The sequence below is a fragment of the Peromyscus californicus genome, unplaced genomic scaffold (genome assembly GCF_007827085.1).
Source record: "Peromyscus californicus insignis strain IS unplaced genomic scaffold, ASM782708v3 Scaffold_8__1_contigs__length_139910024, whole genome shotgun sequence".
Lineage (NCBI taxonomy): Eukaryota > Metazoa > Chordata > Mammalia > Rodentia > Cricetidae > Peromyscus > Peromyscus californicus.
Genome location: NW_026294606.1, coordinates 30,498,320 through 30,523,153, shown reverse-complemented (window position 1 = coordinate 30,523,153; position 24,834 = coordinate 30,498,320). Strand labels below are relative to the sequence as shown.

The 24,834-nt window shown below is 45.9% G+C and overlaps 2 protein-coding genes across 6 annotated transcripts in view; one reads left to right on the top strand and one right to left on the bottom strand.

Moving 5' to 3' along the window:
* The window catches only part of Slc22a23 (solute carrier family 22 member 23), a 169,300-nt gene that overhangs the window by 10,868 nt on the left and 133,598 nt on the right, over positions 1-24,834 (bottom strand). For 2 of the 5 annotated variants that reach the window (XM_052728574.1, XM_052728576.1), the window contains 6 exons: positions 13,581-13,708; positions 6,426-6,528; positions 5,185-5,417; positions 3,319-3,351; positions 3,180-3,203; positions 2,095-2,218 (listed from right to left, as the gene is read on the bottom strand). In XM_052728574.1, coding sequence (XP_052584534.1) covers positions 2,095-2,218; positions 3,180-3,203; positions 3,319-3,351; positions 5,185-5,417; positions 6,426-6,528; positions 13,581-13,708 — 645 coding nt within the window. Of the gene's footprint in view, positions 1-2,090; positions 2,219-3,179; positions 3,204-3,318; positions 3,352-5,184; positions 5,418-6,425; positions 6,529-13,580; positions 13,709-24,834 lie in introns of those variants that run through there. The other 3 variants (XM_052728578.1, XM_052728575.1, XM_052728577.1) reach the window with 3 other exon arrangements.
* The window catches only part of Psmg4 (proteasome assembly chaperone 4), a 57,245-nt gene that overhangs the window by 20,072 nt on the left and 12,339 nt on the right, over positions 1-24,834 (top strand). The window lies entirely within an intron of this gene.

Below are 24,834 nucleotides of genomic sequence, written 5' to 3'. Positions count from 1 at the left end.
TTTTCCAGATTTGCATCAGAGAGGAAAAGGATACCATACCTCTTTCCATCTAGCTTGCTAAGCACACTGACAAGGAGGCCAGAGTTAAGGGGTGCCCTCCCCAGAGAAATAGAGAGTCATGCCATGGCTGCCAGTGGCTACCAGAAACCCAGGACTAGTGCAGACTTGCACTCTACTGGGAGATTGTCTTCCTGCATTCTTTTATAAAGGAGGGAATTTAACTAGGTGGGGGAAGGGTAAGTTACCTTCAGTGTTTCACAACTGCAAGCGCAAAACAAGCTTCTGGTCCATCTGGCTTTGGCTCATCCAGAAGGTAGAGAACTAGAGGGCTTACTAGACACCTAATTGCTTTTTCTTAAATATACAATGACTAGGTATTTTATTACAGGAACCAATAGCCAGCAGCCTTGGCTTGTATTGTAAAAATTCAAGAGAATGAGTCAAAATGAGATCATGAGAAAATTCTGTTGTCAGCAAGGAGGTAAGTCCACAGACCTGTCTACCTGCTCCGCAAGCCCTCCCAGCACCAGAGGGCCTAAAATAATTAGTCTCTCTGAGTCCCATCTGAACTGGAACAAGCTTGCTTGTTCTTCTGAAGGGTGTCATCGTGCTGACTTCTGGGTTTCAGCTCACAGCTGAATAACTGCCCACTCACAATTTCAAGCAAGCATGTGCATTAGAAATGCTAATGCCATTCCAATAAGGAGCTCAGTGTGATACGAACCAAGCAAGCCCTTCAGTAAGAAACAAATGGCAAGTGCAGGTGGGGTCTCTTACTCAAATGCTTTTGGATTTTGTAACTGTGAATTTGGAATATTTGCATATACATCATGAGATATCTTGGGAGCAGATCTCAGTCTAAACACAGATTTGTTTATGTCTCATATATGCCTTGTGGAGCTTTAAGGTCATTTTATACAACATTTAAAGCAGTTTTGTCCATGAAACAGAATTTTATGGACAAATTTTGTTTGTTCCATTGACAATTTTTTTTTTTTTGCTGCCATGTCAAAACAAACAAACTATGTTGGGGTTGGGAGTGTTTTAGATGTCAGGTTTTGAGGTTCAGTAATGTTCAACCTGTGTTAGGAAGAGGGTATCTGGTAGAGGGATGCAGTTAAGTGATGCTCTTTCAAATATCCTAATTTTCCTATGCTATAATCCCAGTGGGATCGAATGCTGTGCTTCATGACCCAGGGACAGTAACGTCACTTTACAAACAGACACTTACGACCTCTTAGGAAAGTAGGAGGAAAAGACAAACGTCTCCCAGGCCTGGGACTGTGCCGCCTTACTTACCTAGCCTAGTGCCTGCCAAGTATTAGGCTCTTGATTTGTTTCTTAACTAAGTCATTGATATAATTTTGGACTAGTGACCAGTTTCTCAGGCTTGGAAGAAGAAAAAAAGGTTCTATCTAATTTGTTTGTACATGTGGCCTAGGCTGACCTTGGACCTCTCTGATCCTTTCAGCTTCCCCCATCCCAGCTGCTGGGATTACGGGCAGGTACCACCACATCCAGTTTATGGGGTGCTGGGGATTGAACCCAGGGTTTTGCACATGCTAGGCAAACAACTCAACTACATCCCTAGTCCTCATTTTTTTGCTGAGATGGAGTCTTGTGGTATAGGCCATGATGGCCTAGAAGTCTCTACCCTCTGCTTCAGCCTCCTGAGAATCTAGGATTACAGGTGGGATGTACACTTAGCTTCCTTTTTGTCTAAAATAGCTTCTTCCTCAGTCTCTCAGTGGACAGTGCTGATTTTTACTGCAGATTGGCAAGAATGACTTACTTATCTCTCCCCTTTCTATTCCTTGTCATGTTTCCTGTACCTTAAACAGTTCCTTGTCTCCATGCCCCTGGTAACTGCCTTGATGGCATTTAAGGATACGTTCCCACCTGACTCCGTGAGTCAGGGTGCAGCTGATCATCAGACAGTAAGTCAGGCAGTCAACATGCCCTGCATGCCACCACACCCTGGTCCAGAAGCCTAGCTGAGGCAGAACTGATGACAGTTCCTTTCTCACAGGCCTCTCTAGACAAGGACCAATCTTGAGTTCTGAGAAGAAAGTCCCACATTATCCTGTCACTCACCTTATGACTGTGGGGGTGATCTCTGCACAGAAGAACACGCTGAGGCTCCCCACTGCATGGGATGCAAACATGCCCACGATAGAAAATGCGATGGAGAACTTGTCCTTGACACTGTCACTCATCCCTGGATGAGAATCCAAAGAAGGGAACCATGAGGTAGGAGAGAAGGGAAGAGAACAGAAGCCAGGCAAGGGGTGAACTGGAGTGAGGACCGGGGAAGGGAAGCCTGGGATATCCCAGGAGCTCCCTCCTCCCCAGTGTCCAGTTTGTGGTACAATTGGGCATGCAGTGGCCTCTGGGTGGGCAGTCCTCTAGGCTGAGGACCCTGGAGCCCTTTAAACATCCTGCTGTTGGCTTCTGTAGGTGCCTTGGCCACCAAGCATGCTGAGCTCACAGTGGCCTGTAGAATTCCTCATCCAGAAGCTATGCCAGGCAGAAGGCAGACTGGGGTGCCCCTGCTGCCACAGTGACACACTATCTGCCCTGGACTCCAGACTGCAACCTCAGGGTTGCCCCACCCAGTCCAGAGCCAATGTTGATTTAAGGGTTACAAAACCACACATGACCCAAATAGAATAATTCATGGTCCCGGAGGGAGGGGAAGCGCAAAGCGATCTCTGCACCCGGAGGTGGCACTGGATCCCGGCTGGCACAAGGCAGCACCGCACACAGTGTTTTGGCATGCATGGGGGCTGCACTTCTCAGCTCAGCTCAGCTTCCCTCAGTGTTGCATGGAAGGCAAGTGCTCGCATGGGCACTGGTGGCATGGGCTTGGTTGCGCCAGGCAGGTGCGATAGCAGCACGGGGTACGAGGCAGCACCTCTGCTGCTCCCCAGTTGGAGAGCAGCAAGCTCCCATGAGTCATGAGGGGATAATGGCTCTCCCTATAGCACAGAGAACCAAGCCCCAACCCTCCTGCCTTCTCATCCTGATTAGCTGCTGGCCAAGGACAAACAGCACCGGCGCTGGATCAGGGGACTGGGAGGGCATGCATGCCAAGCTGCACAAAACCAGGGAAACACGAGTTGCTTTCTCTAGTGCAAGACGGGGATAGAGAATACAAATGTATGCTTATAGTGTCCAACCTACGGCCAACTTCAGCTGCAGTTCTTGAAGGGCAGAGGAGGAAGAGAGAGAGGAAAGGAAAACCAGTTGGTGAGTCTCTGTGGCAACTGTTGTGTGGATGCAGTAAGAGACAAGGCAGCACAAGTGTGTAGGACTCACCTGAGTCTGGATGCTGGCTGTATTTGCCGATCACTGGAGCCATGGGATGGTTGCGCCCACATCACAGGGTAATGAGAATGGGAAGAGACGGAGAAGGCTTGTTAGGTACGGGACAGCTGCCGAGTGTTCCCATGTGACTTGTTTCTAAGTGAACTTCCTTTGAAGTCTGCATTGGTGCTGGCTGCCTGGGCCGTAGAATTCAGACTGGACTAAACAAAGACCCTTTTGTTTGAAGAGAAGGCTATGGCCTATTGGCCACAGAGTCTGGGAGACAATGCGGTCTGAGAGAGGACCCAAGCGGATCTAAAGGGAGCATCTTTGGGTAGAAAGTTATTCAAATGGTACTCTTGGTCTGTGCCAAGGGGCATTGGGCACTGGGAGCAGGCCTGTCAGGCCACATTTCTGCTTCCCCAAACCCTGTTCCTCACAGCTACTTGCCCTTTGCCCAGAGTCCCTGTGGCATTCCTGTTCATTGCCAAAGAGGGCACATGGGATACTCTGGAGGCTCTCCTGCCACCTCTGCCCTAACTGGGTAAGTTGGACACTTTCTCAAAGGGCAGCTAGGTAGTGTCCACCCAGGGAGGCAGGGAGAAGGGCCACCACTTGTTCATATTGGTTATTGCCCATCAAGGTACAGCACCCATAAGAATGTGCCTAAGTTAGGAAAACCGCCTGCATTTGAACTGGTTCTTCTCTAACCTGGACGACAGTAAGGCTGCTGTGGTAGTAGTGTGAAGGACAGTAGGTAAGTCTCACTCTGCAGCTGGGGTTAGCTTTCCTCCAAAGATGGATGTTCAGTGGGACACATTTCCTAGCAGTGTCCTGAACTTGTCCCAGAGGAAGGGTCTGGGCATGAGAAGATGCCAGTGGTCCGCATTGTGTTCTGGGCATTGGGGGAGGAGGCAGGGGGATTTTCTAACACACAGGTGGGTGGTTGTTTATGAGGACTATAGAGAGCTTGCTGGAGGGTTAAATGGACTCTCTAGATTTGTGTTAAGGTGATTTGTAACTTTTACAGAATACTTTGATAAATGATATACTTGGGAGCATCGATAGAAAAGCTGTGTCCCATGCAAGAATGTCCAGGTTTTTTTCTCCTACTGTCATAGAAAGAAACATGTCTTTGTCCTTATGTGAAAAGCTCACGAACAGTCTGGCCATGGTGAAGTCCTGTTTACTGAGACACAGAAGCTTGGCATGCTGGGGAGCTACAGTACTGCCAGAGGACTCTGATTTGGGGCGGCAGGTCTGGGGGGTCAGAGGAGGAGGAGGGGAGACCCAGCAGTCCTCAGAGGAAGAGGCCAAGATGTTCTACTTAAATGCCATCCTTGTTGAAGCAAGTTCTTGTGGCTATCGATTTCAGAATTATCACTCAGGTCACGGAAAACTTTTCTCAAGTCTCACCCTATCCTTCCACTATAGTTTGGATCATTAAAGTCCCCCAAAGACCATGTGGTGAAGACTTGGTCTCTACCCAGGGCAGTACTGGGAGGCAGACCTTTATGAAGTGGAGCCTCATGGGAAGAAATTCATACTCTTGGAGGTATGTCCTTAAAGAGGGCATTTGGACCATAGATCCCTCTCTTCTGTTGTTTCTGCACGTCGAGAAGTGAGTAGACTCCCCTGCCATAGGCTCCTGTCATGATGTGTTGTCTTTCTTAGTACAGGCCCAAATGGACCAACAAACCGTGGGCTACTTGAAAACCCCAAATCTATAAGCCAAACAGACCCTCCCCTCTTTAAGTTGATTATCTCAGGTATTTTGTCACAGAAAAGGAAAGCGGCCATGCCTCCCAAGTTCTCTGGTGGAGTATCAGCTCCCCTCCCCAGGATCCTCCCCTGGCCTCCCTTTTCCTGTCTACTCACAGTTGAGGAGTCCAAGCTGCAGAAGTGAGGCCAGGGCGGTGAGGATCATAAAGAGCAGCAGCCCTCCCCTGCGCCCGAGGAACCTGACTACCACACACATGGCCAGGCAGGAGGCCAGCGCGATGCTGGCCACGGTGTAGTAGTCAGCATAGAAGTTCTCCAGCAGCGGCACCTTCACCTCGTGGCCCATCATGCTTCTTGCAAAGCAGTGGTGGATCCCGTACCCAGTCAGCCTGCAGGAGACACACACACACACACACACCAAGAGGGTGGGCAGCATGCACTGAGATAAGGGACTGCCCAGTCTCCTGGGAATGCCTAAGAGACAGAAGCATTTTACGTGTGACAGGAAACCATGCTGCCACCACATGTGGACCCATGAGGGAGTTAAATTCAAAGAGACATCAAAGAAACATCTGTGAGGTCCTTTGTTCACCCAAGTGTAGGACAAAGTGCCTTCTATGTGCTCATTTACTCTCATGTCAACACAAGAACACGGTCATATCCACTTGGCAGACCAGCAGACAGATATGGGGTGCATCTTGGTTGGTGCTAGAGCGGATAGGAAGGGAAGGCCTGAGGGCTCCGGGTCTGACCTCTGTGTGGCTTGGCTGGATTAGCACTGTAGGATCTGACTGTGATCAGATCTTTGCGCTGTTGATGGGTAGTGACACCTTTTGTACCTCAAAAGTGAATTGAGTCCCTCAGTATTTCATGTTTCATGGAGCTGTTGAAGCAGGAGAGCAGCTCTTTGGAGCCTGGGTGAAGGGCTCTGGCTCCATGGGCACAACCCTTGTCCCTAGACAGCACCAGGAACCCCAACCTTGGGAATTCCCTAGAACTGGACGAAGGAGACTATCAGAGTCACTCTCATAAAATGCAGAGGGAGAGTATTGTTCTGAGGCCATAGGTGTGTGCAGGACCTCACCAGGCTTCATGGCCTCTTAATGCTCAAAGCCCTAGGAGCTCTAGCACCATATAGGACACTGGCATAGGGCAGGTTGCTGGGCTGAGGGCAATGTTCAGTGCTGGCTGCCTAGGCTTCTTGGTGACATGGTAGGTATCCTTGAGTCCTATTTTCCTTCAAACCTACAGCTGGGCAACCTGGGCATACTTCTGGGGCCTCTTTCATAGAGACAGGTTGAGACAGGTGGGCATGGGGCAGGCTGGGATTCAGAGTTCATCTAGGGGTGGGAGGAGGTTCCCTCTGGATCTGACTACGTGTGTTTCCCATGACTTACGAGTTGACACATAGAACCACGATATTTTTCCACAGGTTCCGCGTCCCCACCACCTTCACGATGCACACCTTCTTGGGCCTCCGGGAAAGTTCTTTCTCTAGCTCTGCAAGAGACAGACCCAGGAGCTTGAGCAGGATAGAAGGTTCCAGACATAGCTGCAACACAGCTTTGGTTTCCCTATCCATTCGAAAAGGATAATTTGCCTTTAAGCCAGGGGAGAGGGTCTAGGCTTATGGCTAGAAATGTGCTCATGCGACTCACGTGGCAGACGGATTTCCTACCACAACCAAAAGGATGCAGAGCACACCGTCAGTGTCCATTTCCACCCATGCTCAGGCCAGGCACACACAGACAGACACACTCCATTCATTTTGTCTGAACACATCACTCCATGATGGGACTAGGCTACTGAGGCCTCAGTTAGGTCCTGCACATACAGCAGGTGCTTTCTTTCTGCTGGAAACTGCAGCCACCTGTGCCACTTACAGCTCAGAGGCCTGCAAAACCACAGGCTCAGATGCACCTTCATCTTGGGGAGATAGAATGTCTTGGGACTGAAGCTACACCCAACTGTCTTTAGAGGATGCTAACCTCTGAAAGACAAATAAAAAGATATGTCTGTTTGTATGTATACACACAGACACACACACATTTGTGCATGCTTCAGTTAACAGTTGAAATGCTTTGGGGAATGGGGTACAGATCAGTGCTACAATCTGTGCCTAGGAGGCATGGAGCCCTAGGTTCCATTCCCAGAACTCAAAAAACAAAGTGTTTGGAAGTGGAACAAGATGGACAATGCATTAGGCTTAGTGATGTGACAGACTCTGAAGCTATGGGACTAAGGCTCTTGTGAGGCTCATCCTAGCCTTCCATCTAACAGTGCTCCAGTGTCCCTCCAGCCCAGCTGGGAATTTGCTCAAGTCCTGGGGCTGGCCTGGCAAGCTAATGGGAACGATCAGGACATGGGAAATGCCTCATGCGGAGGGAGCTATGTGGTTAGTACTTGAGAGCAGTGCTCACACTCAGCCTTCTGGGCCTTCCTGCTTCCTAGCTGGCTTGTCCCTGTGGAGTCATCCCCTACTTAGAAGCTAAAACAGAAAGGATGCTTCCCAGGTCCACAAGGAACCCATGCCATTAAGACTGCCAAGGTCATGAAAACAAGGAAAGACTGAGGAACTGTCAAGACCAGAGTCTTGATAGACTTGTCAAGGCCAGAGAAGGCGGTGGCCAGGTGATGGCAAACTGCACCCTGGACAGGACCCTGGAGCACAAGGGTGCTGTGGATATCACTCTGTATAAATAAAATGCTGATTGGCCAGTAGCCAGGCAGGAAGTATAGGCGGGACAAGTAGAGAAGAGAAGGCTGGGAAGTGGAAGGCTGAGGTGGAGAGACACTGCCAGCCACCGCCATGAGAAAATGTTAAGATACCGGTAAGCCACAAGCTACATGGCAACTTATAGATTAATAGAAATGGGTTGATTTAAGATACAAGAACAGTTAGCAAAAAGCCTGCCACGACCATACAGTTTATAAGTAATATAAGTCTCTGTGTGCTTACTTGGTTGGGTCTGAGCGGCGGCGGGACTGGCGGGTGAGAGAGATTTGTCCTGACCGTGGGCCAGGCAGGACCAGAAAAACTCTAGCTACACGAGGGGCCAGTGATAAGAAAGCCAGCTCTGAGTAGAGGCTGGCACTTGGCTAACAACAGTGTATACTTGTGTCCAGTTTCCTAGTTTTGACAAATGTGCCATGGTAGTATCAGACCTTAGCAATGGGGGAAACTGAGTCAGGAGTATAAACAAGCTCTGCACTGCCTCAACTTCCCTGTATATGTGAACTAGTTCCAAAATAAGACATTTAAAATTTAAAAATGTCTGTGGGACTAGGGACTTGGAGGCACATACTACCCTCTCTGTGTGTCTGGGTTCTGAAGCCTTGGATTTAAATAACCATCATCAAAATTATCTGAAAAATTGTATCTGGACTGAACATGTACACTTCTTGTTACTATTCCCTAAACAATTCAGTATAACAACTATTTTCCCAGCACTGGCCATCATGAGTAGCTCAGAGATTATCTAGTGTGCACAAGAGTTTGTGTGTGGGCTCTATACAAACACTATACCATTACATACAAGGAAGCTGAACTCCTGTGAGTTTTGGTATCTTGGAGGTTGTGAAATAGTCCCTAGATGTGGAGCAATGACAGCCGTTGCTTCCTGCTTCCCTGAAGGATGCACCTCTCTAGGTCAGTCACATCTGTCCTGGATGTTCCAACTCTCCTTCTATTTCATTTTTCACAAACCTCATTCATAACAGTTTGAAGGAAAAATAAACTTATTTTAAATAGGGAGCTAGTAGTCCAGGGAGCTATATGGTGGCATACACAATATCCCGTGAGTTTGAGGCCAGCCTACTCTACACAGAGACTTCCAGGCCAGCCAGGTTTATATGGTGGGGTAAAAGAGGTGTGCGTATGGTGGGTAGGACATTTAGACATTTCTTTTATTTAACTAGTTTTGTTTAATGTTAAAGATGGGGTACTATTATGTTTCTCAGACTGGTCCCAAACTCATAGGTCAAGTGCCCCTCTGGCCTCAAGATTCATAAATTCTTGGGATTATGAGCATATGCAATCATACTTAGCTCTAAATAAATTTTAGACTCACCCCAGCCAGGACATAGAAAAGACAGAATAAATCTTTCCTATGACTGAAGGAGAATGTGCCAAGTTTCCAGAATATTCTTCCTTTTCATATTTAGGGTGAGAACTTGGCATAGGCTAACATGGCTGGTATTCTGGCTGCCTCTCCACAGACCCTCTCAGCTCCAGAAGTCTCCTGACCTATTTCATCTCAGCAAAAACAGGCTAATTTGACTTATTGATGTCCTTTCTCTATGGTTAAAGAACAATACACTCATGAATCACTTAATGAGCGGGTCAGGGGATACAGTCTGAGAATTATGTCATCAGGCGATTCTGTCATTGTTTAAATATCACAGAGGGCTCACAGAACCCTAGATGATACCAGTTGGCTTCTGGGTAGAGACATGAAAAACAGGAGATGCGTGAGGCTGTTGCCAGACTCATACGGTATACTGCATCGTAAGAAACACTTTAAAAATACGGAAGCCATTCTAAAACGACAGTAAAAAGTATAGTTTAGTGGAGACACAAGCCACCAGTCTTCTCGTTGTTATTCGCTATCACTGTGTGTGCCATCCTTCTAGAGAGCTGGCAGTGCAACCACTGCACGTAAGACCACCACCACAAGCATGAGGAAATGCATCTCACTCTACGACACTCCACAGTGCTTAGAAAATGTTCTGCTCTGTGAAAAGTCTAGGGACCGTAGTTGTGTGTGTGGTCCTCTGGTGACAGACACTTTGGTGCATAGTGCAGGACTGTGTTTGTTAAAGAGCTTGTAAACACGACTGGTAGATATACTCAGACCCAGTGGTCTGGGTACTTTCACTCTCACAGACACATCAGAAGTCAGCTATCATAGGCCCCCTTTCTCAGCAATCGTCCAAGAAGGAAATTCAAACATCCGTTAGCATGTTTATATGAGTTTAAAGTTGTTTCTTTTTCAAAAGTGGTCCATACGCAGCTGCTAATGTATCACTGCAGATGAACTAGTATGTCAAAGAAGCTATAGCAATTGTATTATGACCTGAGGGTTTTGTTTTGTTTTGTTTAAATAACATTAAACCCTAGAGCCCAGTCTAAGAATTGACTGTAGTCTACAGTGGTAATTGCATTATTCTAAAGGGAATTAAATTAACTTTTCCAGCACTATTGATATTTTGTCAGTGTCTCTGGTACTCATACCACTGGCCCATCATCAACAACATCAAACGGGGGCAGCTTCAAGTGTTTTCTTCCGGGTATTCTAAATTGTAGGAAGCATTAGCTAACTGCTGAGACCCTGTGCGGTCACTGGAAACAAGGAGCTTCTTGTCTCTTTAGCCCAAACTTCTTGCATTAGGAGATAAAAGCAAACAGGTGCCAGGCAGCTGATAAGAGGACAGCATTGGGTTGCTTCTCTGGAGCTTGGAGCAGAGTGCCTCAGCCTTCGTGGTTCGGTGCTGTCAGAGAATTTCAAACTGAGACACGGGCAGACTTAATGTTGGCACGCCAGGTGTGTCTGTCCCTGCTCCACATTTCCTTGACCCCTGTGGTCAGTGCACAAGGTCTGGGAGCAGCGAGAGTCCCCCAGCTGGGAAGGAGCTCATCTCTGTGTTTCTTTGAACCCCCTTGGAAATGCTGCCCACAGAAATGGAGATCTCAGCTCCCTCCCCAAGGCTGACTCTGGTCTGACAATATTAAATGGAGAATTCCAGAAATGAGAAACTCATAAATTATATTGTCACAATTGTTCTAGTTTTGTTATTAGCTGTTGTCAATCTCTTCCTCTGCCTAATTTGTAAATTAAATGTTATTTTAGATGTGCGTTTGCAGGGAAAACCAAGCCTGTCAAAAGCTAGGCACTAGCCATGGTTTTAGGCACCAAGGGAGGGCAGTCCTGACATGTGCTAATCCCTGAGGATATGACAGGGCTGGTGTGGATGCTCTGAGCTCTGGATGCAGGAGGCAGTGAAGAGGTCCTGGTCCCTCTATATCTTCCAAAGGGCAGCAGAGAGGGAAGGCAGTGGAAGCATGCCCTGGGCAGCCTCCCTGGGACATTTGGATTGCTTCCCCCATGAGGTTGCCCACAGAGGGCTCTGTAGAAGAGGTCAGATGACTCCTGCTTCCTGTAGACCTCTCTCCCCATGGATGAGAAAAGGGCCACGCATGCGAAGATGATAACATGGGAGAAGCTATTCTGAACTAAGAAAGTTGGAGTCCCAGAGAAAACAGACTCTTCTTTCCCCACGTGCTGGGCAGTTTTGCATACTGTTGTCTGAATGCATCTGGAGTGGGGGAGGGACAGAGAGCCAGGGTGAGTTAGCATCCCTCAGTGACCACAATACAATGACACATCCTGGTGAAGGGTGAAACCTTTCTCCTCTTTGTTAGTCACCACGGGGGTGGGGGTAGGGCGACAAATCACCTCTTACTTGGCCCCCTGCCTGAGACACAGAAGAGAGATAAGCCCCAACCAAACTTATAAGTTGGAGGAGAGCTAATATCACTTTCCAAAAATAGGGACATGAGTCAGTGTAATTAGGATTGAGAAAACAAGCTTTTCCCAGATAACATTTTAACCTGAAAGAAGTGGAGTGTGATGATTTAATTAGAAAGGCAGAGACAAATGTGCAATAAGACCTGAGGACAGAAGCTTGCAGGAAGCTATGCATGGTCCGAACCAAGCTGGCCCTGTCCGAAGGTTCCTTAATAGCATCCTTTCCCATAAGTCTCCATGGTCGCCCTATTCTCAACAGCACAAGAAAGTCACTTTGGCTAGACTTCTTGGGTTTAACTCCCATTCTACTTAGTAGCCAACTGACCTCTGGCAAAGCACCTCAGCCTCTCAGTGTCATGGTCTCCTCATCTGCAAACAAGGAGCACCACAGTATCCCTTATAAATGTGCTGCTGAGAAGAAATAGGTTCATATGCATACCACATATATGATGGAACATTAAGAATGAGTTGCTCTTTGCACATCATTTAGAAGAGGTTTGGCACATAGGCATCATATATTGTCTTGTTTACTGTCACGGCTCCTGAGAAAGGGGGCCTCAGATGCCCCTCTGAAGAGCCAGCATTCAGTGCTCTTCAAGTAGACCAGCCATGGCTTGCATCCTTCAGTCCTGGGAATTCAGAGCTTTTGGTTGGCCTGACTGTTCCTGGCTGAGCTGAAGGACTTGGTAGACTACATCTCACCCAGCAAGTGGTTGTGGCTTAGCCTTTGTGTCCTGGGCACAGGTAAAGATAGGTATGCTACCCTTGTTGAGCCCCTAGATCTTCTGAATGGGAGTCCAATAAGGATACTCAAAGCTCTTAAGATCCAGGTTGCTCACACTTCTCCCCACCCCCATTGGAAATTCGTTCTCTTGCCTGGCACAGGTTCTCACATGTGTCTCAAAGCCAGGCTTACCTAGTCACTTTGACTACAGCCACTTGCTACTACCCTCTATCCTCTGCTTTATTGCTTTACCCCTCCTACTGAATGTACCTAAGACCTCCCTGCATCTGTACCCCATCTCTGAGCTTCCTAAGAGTTAGGCCTACCCTGCTTCCTTCTCTGTTCTCCCATAGTGTTGGGTGCCATTAGATGCTTAATAAGTGTCTGTATTCTGAGTGAATGGTCATCACATGATTTTAGTCATTGGGAAAGTCTAGTCATATTCAGAATTCATAATCTCTCTCTCTCTCTCTCTCTCTCTCTCTCTCTCTCTCTCTCTCTCTCTCTCTCTCTCTCACTTTCCTCGGGGATTTTATGAAGCATATAGGTTTTCATGTTAACATGATGGGTCAAAGCTGCCATTTTCCAAAGGGACTCTCTAGGTCCCTTGCATTAGTCTCTTCTAGAGTGTACTACACATGCACATTCCTAGGGCTTCTTTCACATCCTCTAGGTCAGCATCGTGGCACGTCAGGGAGGAGCCAGGAACCTGGCTGTGAAGAACTTCCTGGTGACATTTACGGACTCCCAGCTTGAAAGCCCCACTTAGCTTGGCTGATGCCCTGATTCACAAGAATTCTATGGATCTGAACCACTCTACAAAAATAGTTCATGTTTCCATTTCTTCCCTTGACCAACAAATAGGTCATGGCCATAAATAGATAATGGCAGCCCTTGGAAGATCATATTCAAGAAGAGAGGTCACTTACACCATCCATACCTCGAACCAAGGCTTTAAAGACGGTAGGCTGTCAGGAAAGGAGGGGCTGGGTATCACACAGCTGAATATGCCCGATAAAGATGGGTGTGTATCCAGCTCACACCCTGCTTTTGGTTTTGTATGGGCTCTGAGGAGCATGATGAGTGTGCAAAGAAACTAGCTCCTAAAGTCAAGAGAATTTGAGTTTATTTATTTTTTTATTTATTCAGTTTATTTCACTTTCAGACTGCAGCAGCCACTGCTGCCTTTCCAAACCTTTGCAAACCATGTGGGCACAGGAGCCCAGACCAAACCCTAGCTAGGACAGTTCTGCCGGATGAGACCAGCCCGCAGGCACCCTGGCCAGCCATAGTGTACTTACCTGGCATCACTCCCTTGATGTCACTCTCGGGGCTCACACAGTTCTTCTGTGTGATGTACAGGATCAGCTTCTTTGCCGCCTCAAACTGCTGGGTAGCCATTAGCCATCGGAGAGACTCGGGGAATATCCTTCAAAGACATAAAGGGAACGCCTGAATGGCTTCCATTCTGTTTCACTTCAGTTATGTGTGATCAGCAAAGTCAGGATGGACTCTGGTAAGAGGTTAACCATGATGACCTGACCCCTGCCTTGCCAGCTCACAGGTGTCTTGAAATGGATCTAGCAGATGGAAACAGTGGATATTGTTATGATCTGAATGTTGGTTCCTCTATCCCCAAATGAAAAGCTATAATAAAATATATTCAAATTATAGGCATCTTTAAAGGTAATCAAAATTAATGTTTACCGGTCTGTATTTATTAAAAATTAATTTGGCTGGCAGAACTTGAATAAGTAGAAACACCCAAAAATGTCATCAGTAAAATGTGGCATTTTAAAATCAGATCTTTTCTTTATATAGAAATAATAGAACAAATGCTAATGCCCATGGTTTAAATTCCATTTTGCTGGTGTATTTGGATGTAGTGTCTTTTCTTAATTTACTGAGTTGTAGATCATTAACATTTATTTTTTTCCCCTCAATGTATGGGCTTAAAACCTTAAAATGCAACGTAAGTATCAGTGTAGCCACATCTGTATTTGATTCCAGTCTCCTGTGACTTGTGTTAGGACCTCTTCTTGCCTTTATTAATCTGACAGTGCAGGTTACTTTGTAGATTGTCTGTAAAACCTTAAAATATACAATAATGGGGGGAAGAGTCAAAGTAACATTATTTATACCCAGTGCTCATGGACACTAACCCCACGGCAGGGAATCAAAGTCATAAATCAATGGTGTTTGAGTAGCATCATTTTGTTCAAATCAAAATGTTGTATACAAAGCAGCCATCTTTGTTCTCAGAATTTCCCAGGAGAACAGTGCTGGGCCCAGGGTACACCTGACCCTCAGGAAAAGATTCTTCCTCTTGTCCCAGGCTTCAGAGCCATTGGCAGAGACCAAACTGCACTCAGTAGGCATGGTTCAGTGGCTTCCAAATTGTCAGGCCTCTGGGACACTGTATTATCCCTAATAGCCATTCAGTCTCTAGCTCATCTTTGTCATCCCTAAAGGTTGGGTCCTCAGACAACAGGGTCTGCATAACTAAAATGATTCTACCTTACGGTCTTTTCGGATTGCAAGGCTTGAAGGATAGGTTTGGACTGCAAGCATGGTGATCCTTCATATTTGAAGAAATGGGTGTAGGCCTCTCATGAGCTCAGACTCTTGCTAGGCACTAAATGATTTTCCTTTTTTTTTTTTCTGATGTGAACTGAGTATTGCATTGTCACTATAGGTCCGTCTTTGATGGATCTACTCTTGATTTCAAGTCTTATGGGGGGGAAACCTCTGTCAATGTGATAAATAAGTTACAGTGCAGATACACACTCAATGGGTGACATGGATCAGACCCTGCATGTATGACATAGGATGGGACAGGGCAACTGAGGAAGGCAATGGCTGGGGCTCAAAGGAGAGGCAGAGCCCTTCTGGATCCGTTTCAGAAAATAAGCGAGTGCCAGTCCAGCTCAGCATGCTGTGTGATGTGTGTGGGGACAGGACCCAGAGGGAGGTATGGGGGTATGAAATTGTATGCTAGGTTTGAGGAATTGTAAGCTGGTAAAGCAGCAGGCTGGGTATGAAATGGGAAGAGATGAGGTGAAAGGGGAGGAGAGGGGAGAGGAAGACAAAGGAGGAAGGATATAGAGATACTAGTGGTAGGGGATGTAAGGACCAGCAGCCACAGGGTCAGGCTGAAGGGAAATCAGACTGCACTCTCTCAGGAGAGACAGGTGGGCTGACACCAGCCACACAATTGCCTCCAACAGCAGGCATTCCTGCAAACCACCTTCCATCACCAGACTGGTGACTACAGGCACTGTCCTACCAGTTTCACAGGCCAAGCTTCTGATAATGCCCCACTGTTTACTCATTTGACAGCTGGGAAAGTTCAGGCTGAGAATATCCATGAGCATTGCTCAGGACACTCAGCTATCAGATGACAGATGATTGAATGAGTTGAGAGCTTACTTCCTTAACCTTAGACACAGCAAAGCAGTACGCCAAGTCATCCAGACAGCTGATGTTGGAAAGTACTATCCTTATGAGGATTTTCTAGGGGTATACAGAAAGGCACAAGCTTCAGGGTGCATGCACCATCCAGACAGCTGATGTTGGAAAGTACTATCCTTATGAGGATTTTCTAGGGGTATACAGAAAGGCACAAGCTTCAGGGTGCATGCACCAAACACTTTTTTAAAAAGATGTATTCAAATGTATAGCAAAGTCATAAAGAACTGAGCTGTGGCTCATGGGAAGGCCCAGGAGCTTGTCAGTTTGGATAACATGGTGGGAAGTTTATGGAATTTCTCAGGACACATGTAGGATGTAATAACACTCTAAAGTTTAAAAACCCAGATGAGCATGGAGGCTCACTCCTATAGTCCCAGTACTCAGAAGGCTGAGACGGGAGAACTGCTTTGAGTTCAAGGCCACTGGGACTACCCAGTGAACATCAGGCCAGCCTGCAATACAGAGTATGACCCCATCTCAAAAATCCAAACCTGGCCACAGCTTGGGACCTGGGAGAGACATATCTTTAAAGTTCAGAGACAGAATATTTCAATCAAAAAATAACAAAACCACATGAGGCAGATAAAATCCACATCTGCCCAGTGTACCTCATGCTTGAAAAGCCACAAAGCAGAAATAAGTAAAAGGATCTCTGATTTGGGTGGCATGGAAGTTGTATGATCAGTTTATTGGAAATAGCTCTTGGTGGAAGAGCACTCAGAGCTGACTCAGAGGAGTGAATTCTAGGAGAGGAAGCTCCTGGTAATGTTGGGTCAGGTTGTGGGGAACAGAGGGGGCGAGCAGTCCTACCCGGGGAGAGGTGGTAGTCAGTGATAGGATAGGCGTGCAGAGGCGTTCCAACTCCTCTGGTGGGCACAGGAGCCTCACACACAACAGGTGCCCCGATACATCCCACTGTCTTGACACAGGACCCTGGTGATGCCCAAGAGTGGCAAAGTGACAAAACGAATTTCAGTACCAGACAGAGATCTCTGTTTGGCATGTGTCCATATGGCCAATGACTTCAACCCATCCTTTCCACTCTAGTATTGACATCCTGTTAGGCATCAATACTAGTACAGGTAGATTTGGAACTTGACCTTTAGAATTCTTTCTATATGATACATGTTTTGGTCATCGTATTATTCTTCTTCTTCTTCTTCTTCTTCTTCTTCTTCTTCTTCTTCTTCTTCTTCTTCTTCTTCTTCTCCTCCTCCTCCTCCTCCTCCTCCTCCTCCTCCTCCTCCTCCTCCTCCTCCTCCTTCTTTTTTTTTTTGAGACAGGGTTTCTCTGTGTAGCTTTGGAGCCTGTTCTGGAACTTGCTCTGTAGACCAGGCCGTCCTCGAACTCACAGAGATCCACCTGTCTCTGCTTCCCGAGTGCTCGGATTAAAGGCGTGCACCACCACTGCCTGGCTGTTTTTGGTATTTTTGAAAAGCAGAATTAGGACTGGTGAGATAGCTTATCGGGTAAAGACACTAGCCACCAAGACTGAAGATCTGAATCCTAGCCTTGTGACCTGCAAATTGTCTTCTGACCTCCACATGTTAAACACACACACACACACACACACACACACACACACACACACACACTAAGAGCGAGAGAGAGAAATCAATTTTTAAATGATTTATTTTGTATTTATGTATATGCATTTGCCTGTGTGAGTTTATATACATCATATGCATGCAGGTGCCTGTGGAGGCCAGGGGATATCAGATACCCTGCAACTGGAGCTATAGGCTATTGTGAGTCACCTAATGTAGGAACTGGAACTGAACATGTATACTCTGCAAGAGCAGTAAGTGCTCTGAACCACTGAGTTCTCTCTCCAACTCCGTAATTTTTCTGTATCCCAGAATCTAATCAATATTTATATGTATAATTCAGCTATTATTTGGCTTAAAAGGGCTTATTGGGAAATGCTATCATTTTTACTATTTTCTACAGAGAAAATATTTTCTAGTTTCAAATAATGCTGGACTTTGGAATTATAACCTGTTTTTATGTTAAAATAAAACATTTAAGTGGAAAATGCTGAAGGACCACTGAACTTGATGTTGTAATTATATATCTATATCTGTATAAAATAATGATTATAAATGTTTGTTTAAAAATGTAAAGTGCAAATGTGAATTTAACAAGAAGTTGTAGATTTTCAACACTGTACACAAACTCCTTTGTTACAAATAAATAGTTATGCTTCTAAAAAAAATCTATGTAATTTTTTTTTTTTTTTTCCGTTTTTCGAGACAGGGTTTCTCTGTGTAGCTTTGCGCCTTTCCTGGGACTCGCTTGGTAGCCCAGGCTGGCCTCGAACTCACAGAGATCCACCTGGCTCTGCCTCCCGAGTGCTGGGATTAAAGGCGTGCGCCACCACCGCCCGGCCTCTATGTAATTTTTTTAAAAGCAGGATAACTATGTTTTAGAAAGATCTTGTACCAAACAGTGAAGTGTGGTCCTAAAGCTTTATATGGAAACTTTATGTGGAGCTCTTCATAAATGATGCTACTGTGTCAAGAGAGAAAATGTTCTCCCTGGTAGGTTTGTTCTCTGTTTCTCTGTCCTTCCCCTTTCTCTTCTTCCCTCTCTCCCTCTTCTTTTCTAAGGCGGTCCAGCCAGGCAGCCCAGGCTTGACTAGAACTCAGGGCAACCCTTCTGCCTCAGCGTCCTGAGAGCTGGGACTACCGGCTTGCACTACCACTCTCCTCTGTTTCTTTAAGCTGAGTGGGAGCATTTAGCTTAGGCAACCACTTCCTGTGCCTGCCTCAGCTCATACATGGCAGAGCATGGTAACTTATGATTTGACAGAAGTAACAGGTTTCTAACGCACATTCCCATTCTCCTCTCTCTCCTGGAGTGCATCTGAGCTAAGCCTAGGCCTGCTTTTAGACTGCAGTCATTAGCTGTGGAATTGTCCAGTGAAATCAGCAGTTAAAAATTGGTACACGGAACAAGCGTCCTTCTCCTCCACTCAAATGTCAGCACAGGTCCAGGACAGAATTGAGAGAATCTTGGGAGAGATTAAAGGGATTTCTCTCAGGTAAAGAGGAATCTGGACATTACAGGCATTGCAGAGAGACCCTATGGTAAAGCTGAAAAGAATTTCCAGATTGGAAGTAAACTAAGAAGCACTGGTCTTAATGGAGGTCAGGATGAAGAAAGAAGTGTGCTGTTCAAACGCACCTGCGCTCATGGCTGGGATCCCTCCGAGGTCGCTAGGACAGGGATAAATGGGACAGAGTGGACCAAAGCCTAAGCCTTACACCACCCCTTCCTGCTGACAACGCCTTGCAGCAGGTGCAGAAGCTACTGTTTGAGCTTCAACTGTACAGCAATTAATTTGAATAACCTGTGATTGAGTTCTCTGTTCTGTTTTTATTCTTTCTTTTTTTTTCTGGTGCTGGGGGTGTTTCCTAACGGGTCACCAGTTATCTATGTGGGATGTGTGCAGATTGATGGCTTTCAAATGACTTCCTTGTGGTGTTACGTCTTTATTTGACTCAAAGAAACACCAATGACTCTCAAGTAGTCCGTGTGCTTTCCAAGTCTCAAGTCTGAGATGAAATACGGTAACTGGAAAGGATGTAGATAGAATTCGGGGTAGTTTGATGTGAAGGTAATAATTAGAGTAGATCACAGGTTTTTCAGTTTTCAGAAATTTGCAATAAAGGAAATTTTGTTATTATAAATTTTAGTAATAAATATATACAACTGATTAAAATTTTTAAAAATTGGTACATGGTACTATAAGGTTGATCATTTGCTCTTAAAGTTTAAAAGTAATAATTTTCTTGTCCAATGGGAGAATCTAGTATTTCCAAGCTTCCTATCTGGGCAGCCTTTTTTATTTATTAACATATATTTACTATACAAAAGAATCGATTTCATTATAACATTTTCATTAATATATATCGTATATTTGATTATACCTCCCATCACCCTCTCATATCATCTCCCACTGTCCTTTTCCCAAGTAGTTTCTTTCTGTTTTCATGTCTTACATACCTATTTCTAAATCTAGATTCTATAGATGAGAGAAAATATGTACTATTTGTCTTTCTGAGTCTGTCTTATTTCACTTAACATGATGACTTCCAGTTTTAGTCACTTTCTTGCAAATATCATAACTTTGTTCTTTTTATGGCTAAATAAAACTCCATTGTGTATATACACCACATATTCTTTATCTGTTCACCCTTGATGGGCACCTTGGATGATTCCATATCTTGGCTATTGTGAACAGTGCTACTGTAATCATGGATGTGCATGTCTCTGTGTTCACTGACTTAGTCCTTCTGGTCTATATACCCAGGAGTGATAATAGCTGTGCATGGGTAGCTTTGTAAGGAACCCCCTATGATTCTAATAGTTGCATGGGCTGATTTTTTGAGGCTTCATTAAATACGAGTTCTGGTGAGAGGCCAGTTGGGCAATTCTCTGAGTAAAAAGCATGTGTGTCCTGCTTAATTCACTATACTAGGACATTTACTCATAAATAAAATACAGAAAGGAAATAAAACTGACTGCTAATGCTTTATTAAATTAGTTGTACCCTTAAGCCATTTCTTTATTTGTTTTGTGAAGTATTTGGTTTTAGGGCGATACCTGTGTACACAAACACGCCTTCCTGTCTGATTCAACTGGGACATCATTCACAGAATAAACACGCATGGAGCAGTTGGAGTCATTATGGCGAAGAGCTACACTTTTGGCCCCAAGAAGTTATTTTGTTGGGAAGGAAAGCATGCTAAATACATACTGCACCACTGAGCTATAGTTCAGCCCAGTCTGGGACCTCTATTAAGCATACTCACAGGAAGGACACAAAGTCTAGGCAAGAGAGGAAGCAGGGCTAATAAAACTTTGTGGAGTGACCTTTCCATATGTGTACATGAAAGTGAGTATAGGCGGAGCTTGGGCTACTTCTGATTGAAGAGGGGACTCTAGTTGTTGATTCTCTGGGTTTGATCAAGTACTGGACAGGTAAAAAACTCTAGAGAGGCTCAAAAGAAAACAAAGAAATAGTAACCAAGCTAAAGACCTAAATGGAATTAAAACATCTGGAAGTTATTCAAAGTGTCCGATGCTCTTCACAAACTGAGGCCCCATAATTCCCTGAAAAAATGGTGGTGGAAATACATCAGGATTTCCATGAGTCTGTGGCACAAGGTTAGTAGAACGACACAGAAGCCTCAGCAGGCCAGATCCCCCACGTTATCTGTTGAGATCTGGGGCTAAATGTCACCTCTGAAAGGTAGAATTATGTCACGCTGTGCCCAGCATCCTCACAGTGCTGCAGGCTAGGCCACGCAGTACACAAGCATTCTCAGGGTGCTGCAGGTTCAGGTAGGGCACATGAAGCCTTTTTACAGTAGACCGATTCTGAATACACAGGGCTTGACATAACCCTCAATGTTCCTCTGTTCATGTTTTCAGCAGATAAAGACTTGGAATTCAGCTCCCATACTGACACCTACAATCTGCAACCTTGTATGCAGCTGGTGTTCATCCACCCACATACCTGAGTTAATATTTGCCACTTTCTCCCTCCTCTTCCTTTCGAAAACCTATGTGTGGAAGTGATCATCAGGCCACAGAAACCAAACGGCACACAGGACGTTAAACGTGCAGTGCTGTACGGGGAGCTGATTTGACATCTTTAGCAAGTGATAAAGAAAATGTGGTGTTCAAACAGGCAAAGTGGTACAGGCCTGAAATCTCAGCACCTGCCAGGCTGACACAGGGCAACTGCAAGCTCAAGGCCAGCTTGGATTACAATAGTGAGTTCCCTGCCAGCCTGGATAATTTAGTAAGACCTTGTCTAAAACTATAAACTATAAAGGAGTTGGGAATCCCGTTCAGTGGTAGAGTGCTCACTTAGCATGTACCGGTTCTAGATTTAATTACCAGAAAAGAAAGAGGGGGGAAAAAAGGAAAGTGAGGATAGAAAGGGGCTGAAGGGGAGATGGGTTTTTGCTGCTTCTGCATCTAATTGGAATTTTATTGGCACCTGTGTTTGCAGCTCTCTGCAGGTGGTCCAATCAACCTGCTCCAGGGGGCCACCTTCTGACCTAAGCCTGGGCTCTAATCCTATGCCCATCAGGGTGGCAGGCGGATACCATGGCTACAATATCTACTTGTCATGTGCAAGTCTCCTGCTGGCATCTGGCAGGTGCTTCATCATCACTGTGCACCCCTCTCCTGGCTCCCACAGAAACGTACCCTGATTCAAATTAGCCAGTTCCAAAGCTCGGGTGAGGCCAAACCGCCGCTCTTTGGGTAATGGTCGCATGGGTCCGCAGAGACTCATTCTGTCTAGGTGGACTCTGAGCAGCTGCCAGAGCAGCTGTCATTTGACACCCATTGCCAGAGGCCGCCCACCTGACCTGAGCCAGGCACTGACAGCCCAGAATCTAACACACGCGCTCACCCTGACCGCTCTCTGTCAGTTTTCCAGGCTGCAGTGGCCCTTGGCCTGGCCCAGCTGCTGGGGTAGGGCAGTGAGATGGGTTTGTGAAGCATGCCCCGGCCCTGGGGACAGCAGAGGCTCACTACCCTGGTACGGTGCTTGCATGGTGTGAGAGGGCTGTACTTCCCTATTTTCTCAGGCCTCTCTCCACCTCTGCCTGTAAGCACATGTGCTGATCCCTGGGATTCATCGAATTGTACATAACCTCTGAACTCAGAAGTTTAAATGAGGCAGCTTTTCACCCGAGGGCTCCTTAGCATCCTGTGTCAGCAGCTGATCCCAAAACACCGGCGGAGACACTTGCAGCTCACTTCCACTTTCATGATTGAAATAGGCACTACCATTTGCATTTCTAGGGCTGCGTTTTTAATCATTTCTTTCACAATTACATAAACATGCATATATGTACTTTGATCATATTTCCTCTGTGTGTGTGTGTGTGTGAATGCACAAACATGCTCCATTGAGTTTAATTAGAGTTGCTCCTGGGAGCATAGGTTGGGGCCCAGTTATTGACTTGAGTCAGGGCAGCATAACAGAGGCTGCACCATGAAGAAAATGAACCCCTCTCCACCAGTATACATTTGCCTTCTGTTGGTACTACATGATGCTTCATTACCCGGTCTAGATAGTGTAGAGATAGGAGGATTTTCAAGTGCGCTCTCTCTCTCTCTCTCATTTTTTGTTTATTTGTATTTTTGTTTGTTTCATGTGTGTGTATGTGTGTGTGTGTGTGTGTGTGTGTGTGTGTGTGTGTGTGTGTGTGTGTGTATTTGAGACAGAGTCTCCCTATGTAGTCCTGGCTGTCCTGAAACTCTATATAGGCCAGGCTGGCTTTGAACTCACAGAGATCCACCTGCTTCTGCCTCCTGAGTGCTGGGATTAAAGGTGTGCGCCACTGTACCTCATGAAGCCTTTTCTTTGTATTTCTTTCAAGTCCCTAGATCAGCTGTGTGATGGTCACTGCAGCCTGTGAAAGGATTGCTGCATACTGACTCAGGTTCTCAGAGACTGTAATTTCTGTGACTCATCTCTTTCCCTTTCCTGTGTGAGTAACTGTTGATATAGCTGAGTTCCTTGTGTACAGGGAACCCCATAACCTTGTTTTATCTGTGGTAGAATCTCTTTGTATAATGTGGCATTTTGAAGTGAAATTGGTTTTTATGGAGGATCATGTTGTGCTCCTCATGCTAGGAAAGAAAAGCAGACTGGTAATTACTGACCCCCCGCCCCCACGCACACACATCTTTTAAACTCATTTTAGCAACAAGCATCACAATGAATTAATCTATTTAAAACATTTTCATTGTGCCCCTATTAGGATAGGTAGCAATACCCTGGTGACTAGAAGAAATGGTTTTGACATTGTTAGAGGGAACATGGAATCTTCCAGGATGAGAAGCAAGTTCTGTGCCAAGTACATGCTATCCTTGGTGACCCAGGTACTTCCTAGGCCTAAGAGCATCACAGCATCACATGTGGGACAAGCTGAGGAGCTGGTGGCCTTCCTGCACCTAGCAGCCAAAGCACCTCTGGCAAGCCATGGAGTATCTGTGTGCTTCAGTTTCCCTATCTGCATAGGAGGCTATCACAATTCTACTTCAAGGGCCCTTGGGCAGATCAAGGGCACTCAGGGATGTAACATGCTTAGTCTGGCCCCCAAAGAGCAACCTTCAGCTGGTGCAGTGATGCACACCTGCTGTCTCAGCAGCTATTTAGGAGGACTACTTGAGCTCAGGGATTGGAGGCCAGCTTGGGCAGTATAGCAAGACTCTACTTCAAGAACAACAAACAAACAAACAACAAATAACCCCCCAAACCTTCTAAAACTAAACTCAAGAAATGATAAAATTCAATGATTCTGCTTCAAATATTTTTTAGTGATATTTATAAATTAAGACCATTTACTATATACGATGGAATGGTTAGTATTTTTTAACTGGACATAACTAGCTTGAGGCCATTTATATGTTTTCTAATACATCTCCTGAAAATTTTAAACATTAAAATCTCTTTGGCACAGGTGCTTTTCCCTAAATCTCCCTCTCCACCACCCTGGTGCTGGTTTCTTCCCAGCTGCTAAGCATGTAGGCCGCTTCCGCCTCCTTCCCACGGTCACACGGCGATTTCTCACCTGGAGAACTGGTGCCGATACTTATTCTCTAATGTCCCCTTCCCTTCATTTCCTTTCATTTCCCATCTGGCATCCTCCCTCTCACTGCCTTCCCCGATGCTTCTAGTGATCTAGCGAGCCCTCATCAAGATGAAATTCCAGCCGAACAAAGTGTAGTTAATAATTCACCATCTTCACACATCTGGTGCGTGTCTTCACACAGAGCACTCATGTTGGGTGAACCCAAGCTGAGGATCTTTCCCAACAGGCACCTGATGAAGAGTCTTGGCAGAGTGTGAGAAAGCCACCTCTACTGCTCCCCTGCAGGGGTGTAGGAACAGGCCAGGAGCAGAAATTTCTTTGAGAGCAAGACACCTGTGGCTGCTGATGGTGCTGTCAGATAAGCAGGGCAGGTATCCTAGTCCAGGCAACCAGAAACACAGCCAGGGTGGAAGTTTCCAGAATGTGTCACATATGTGGATATTATATCCCCACAGTG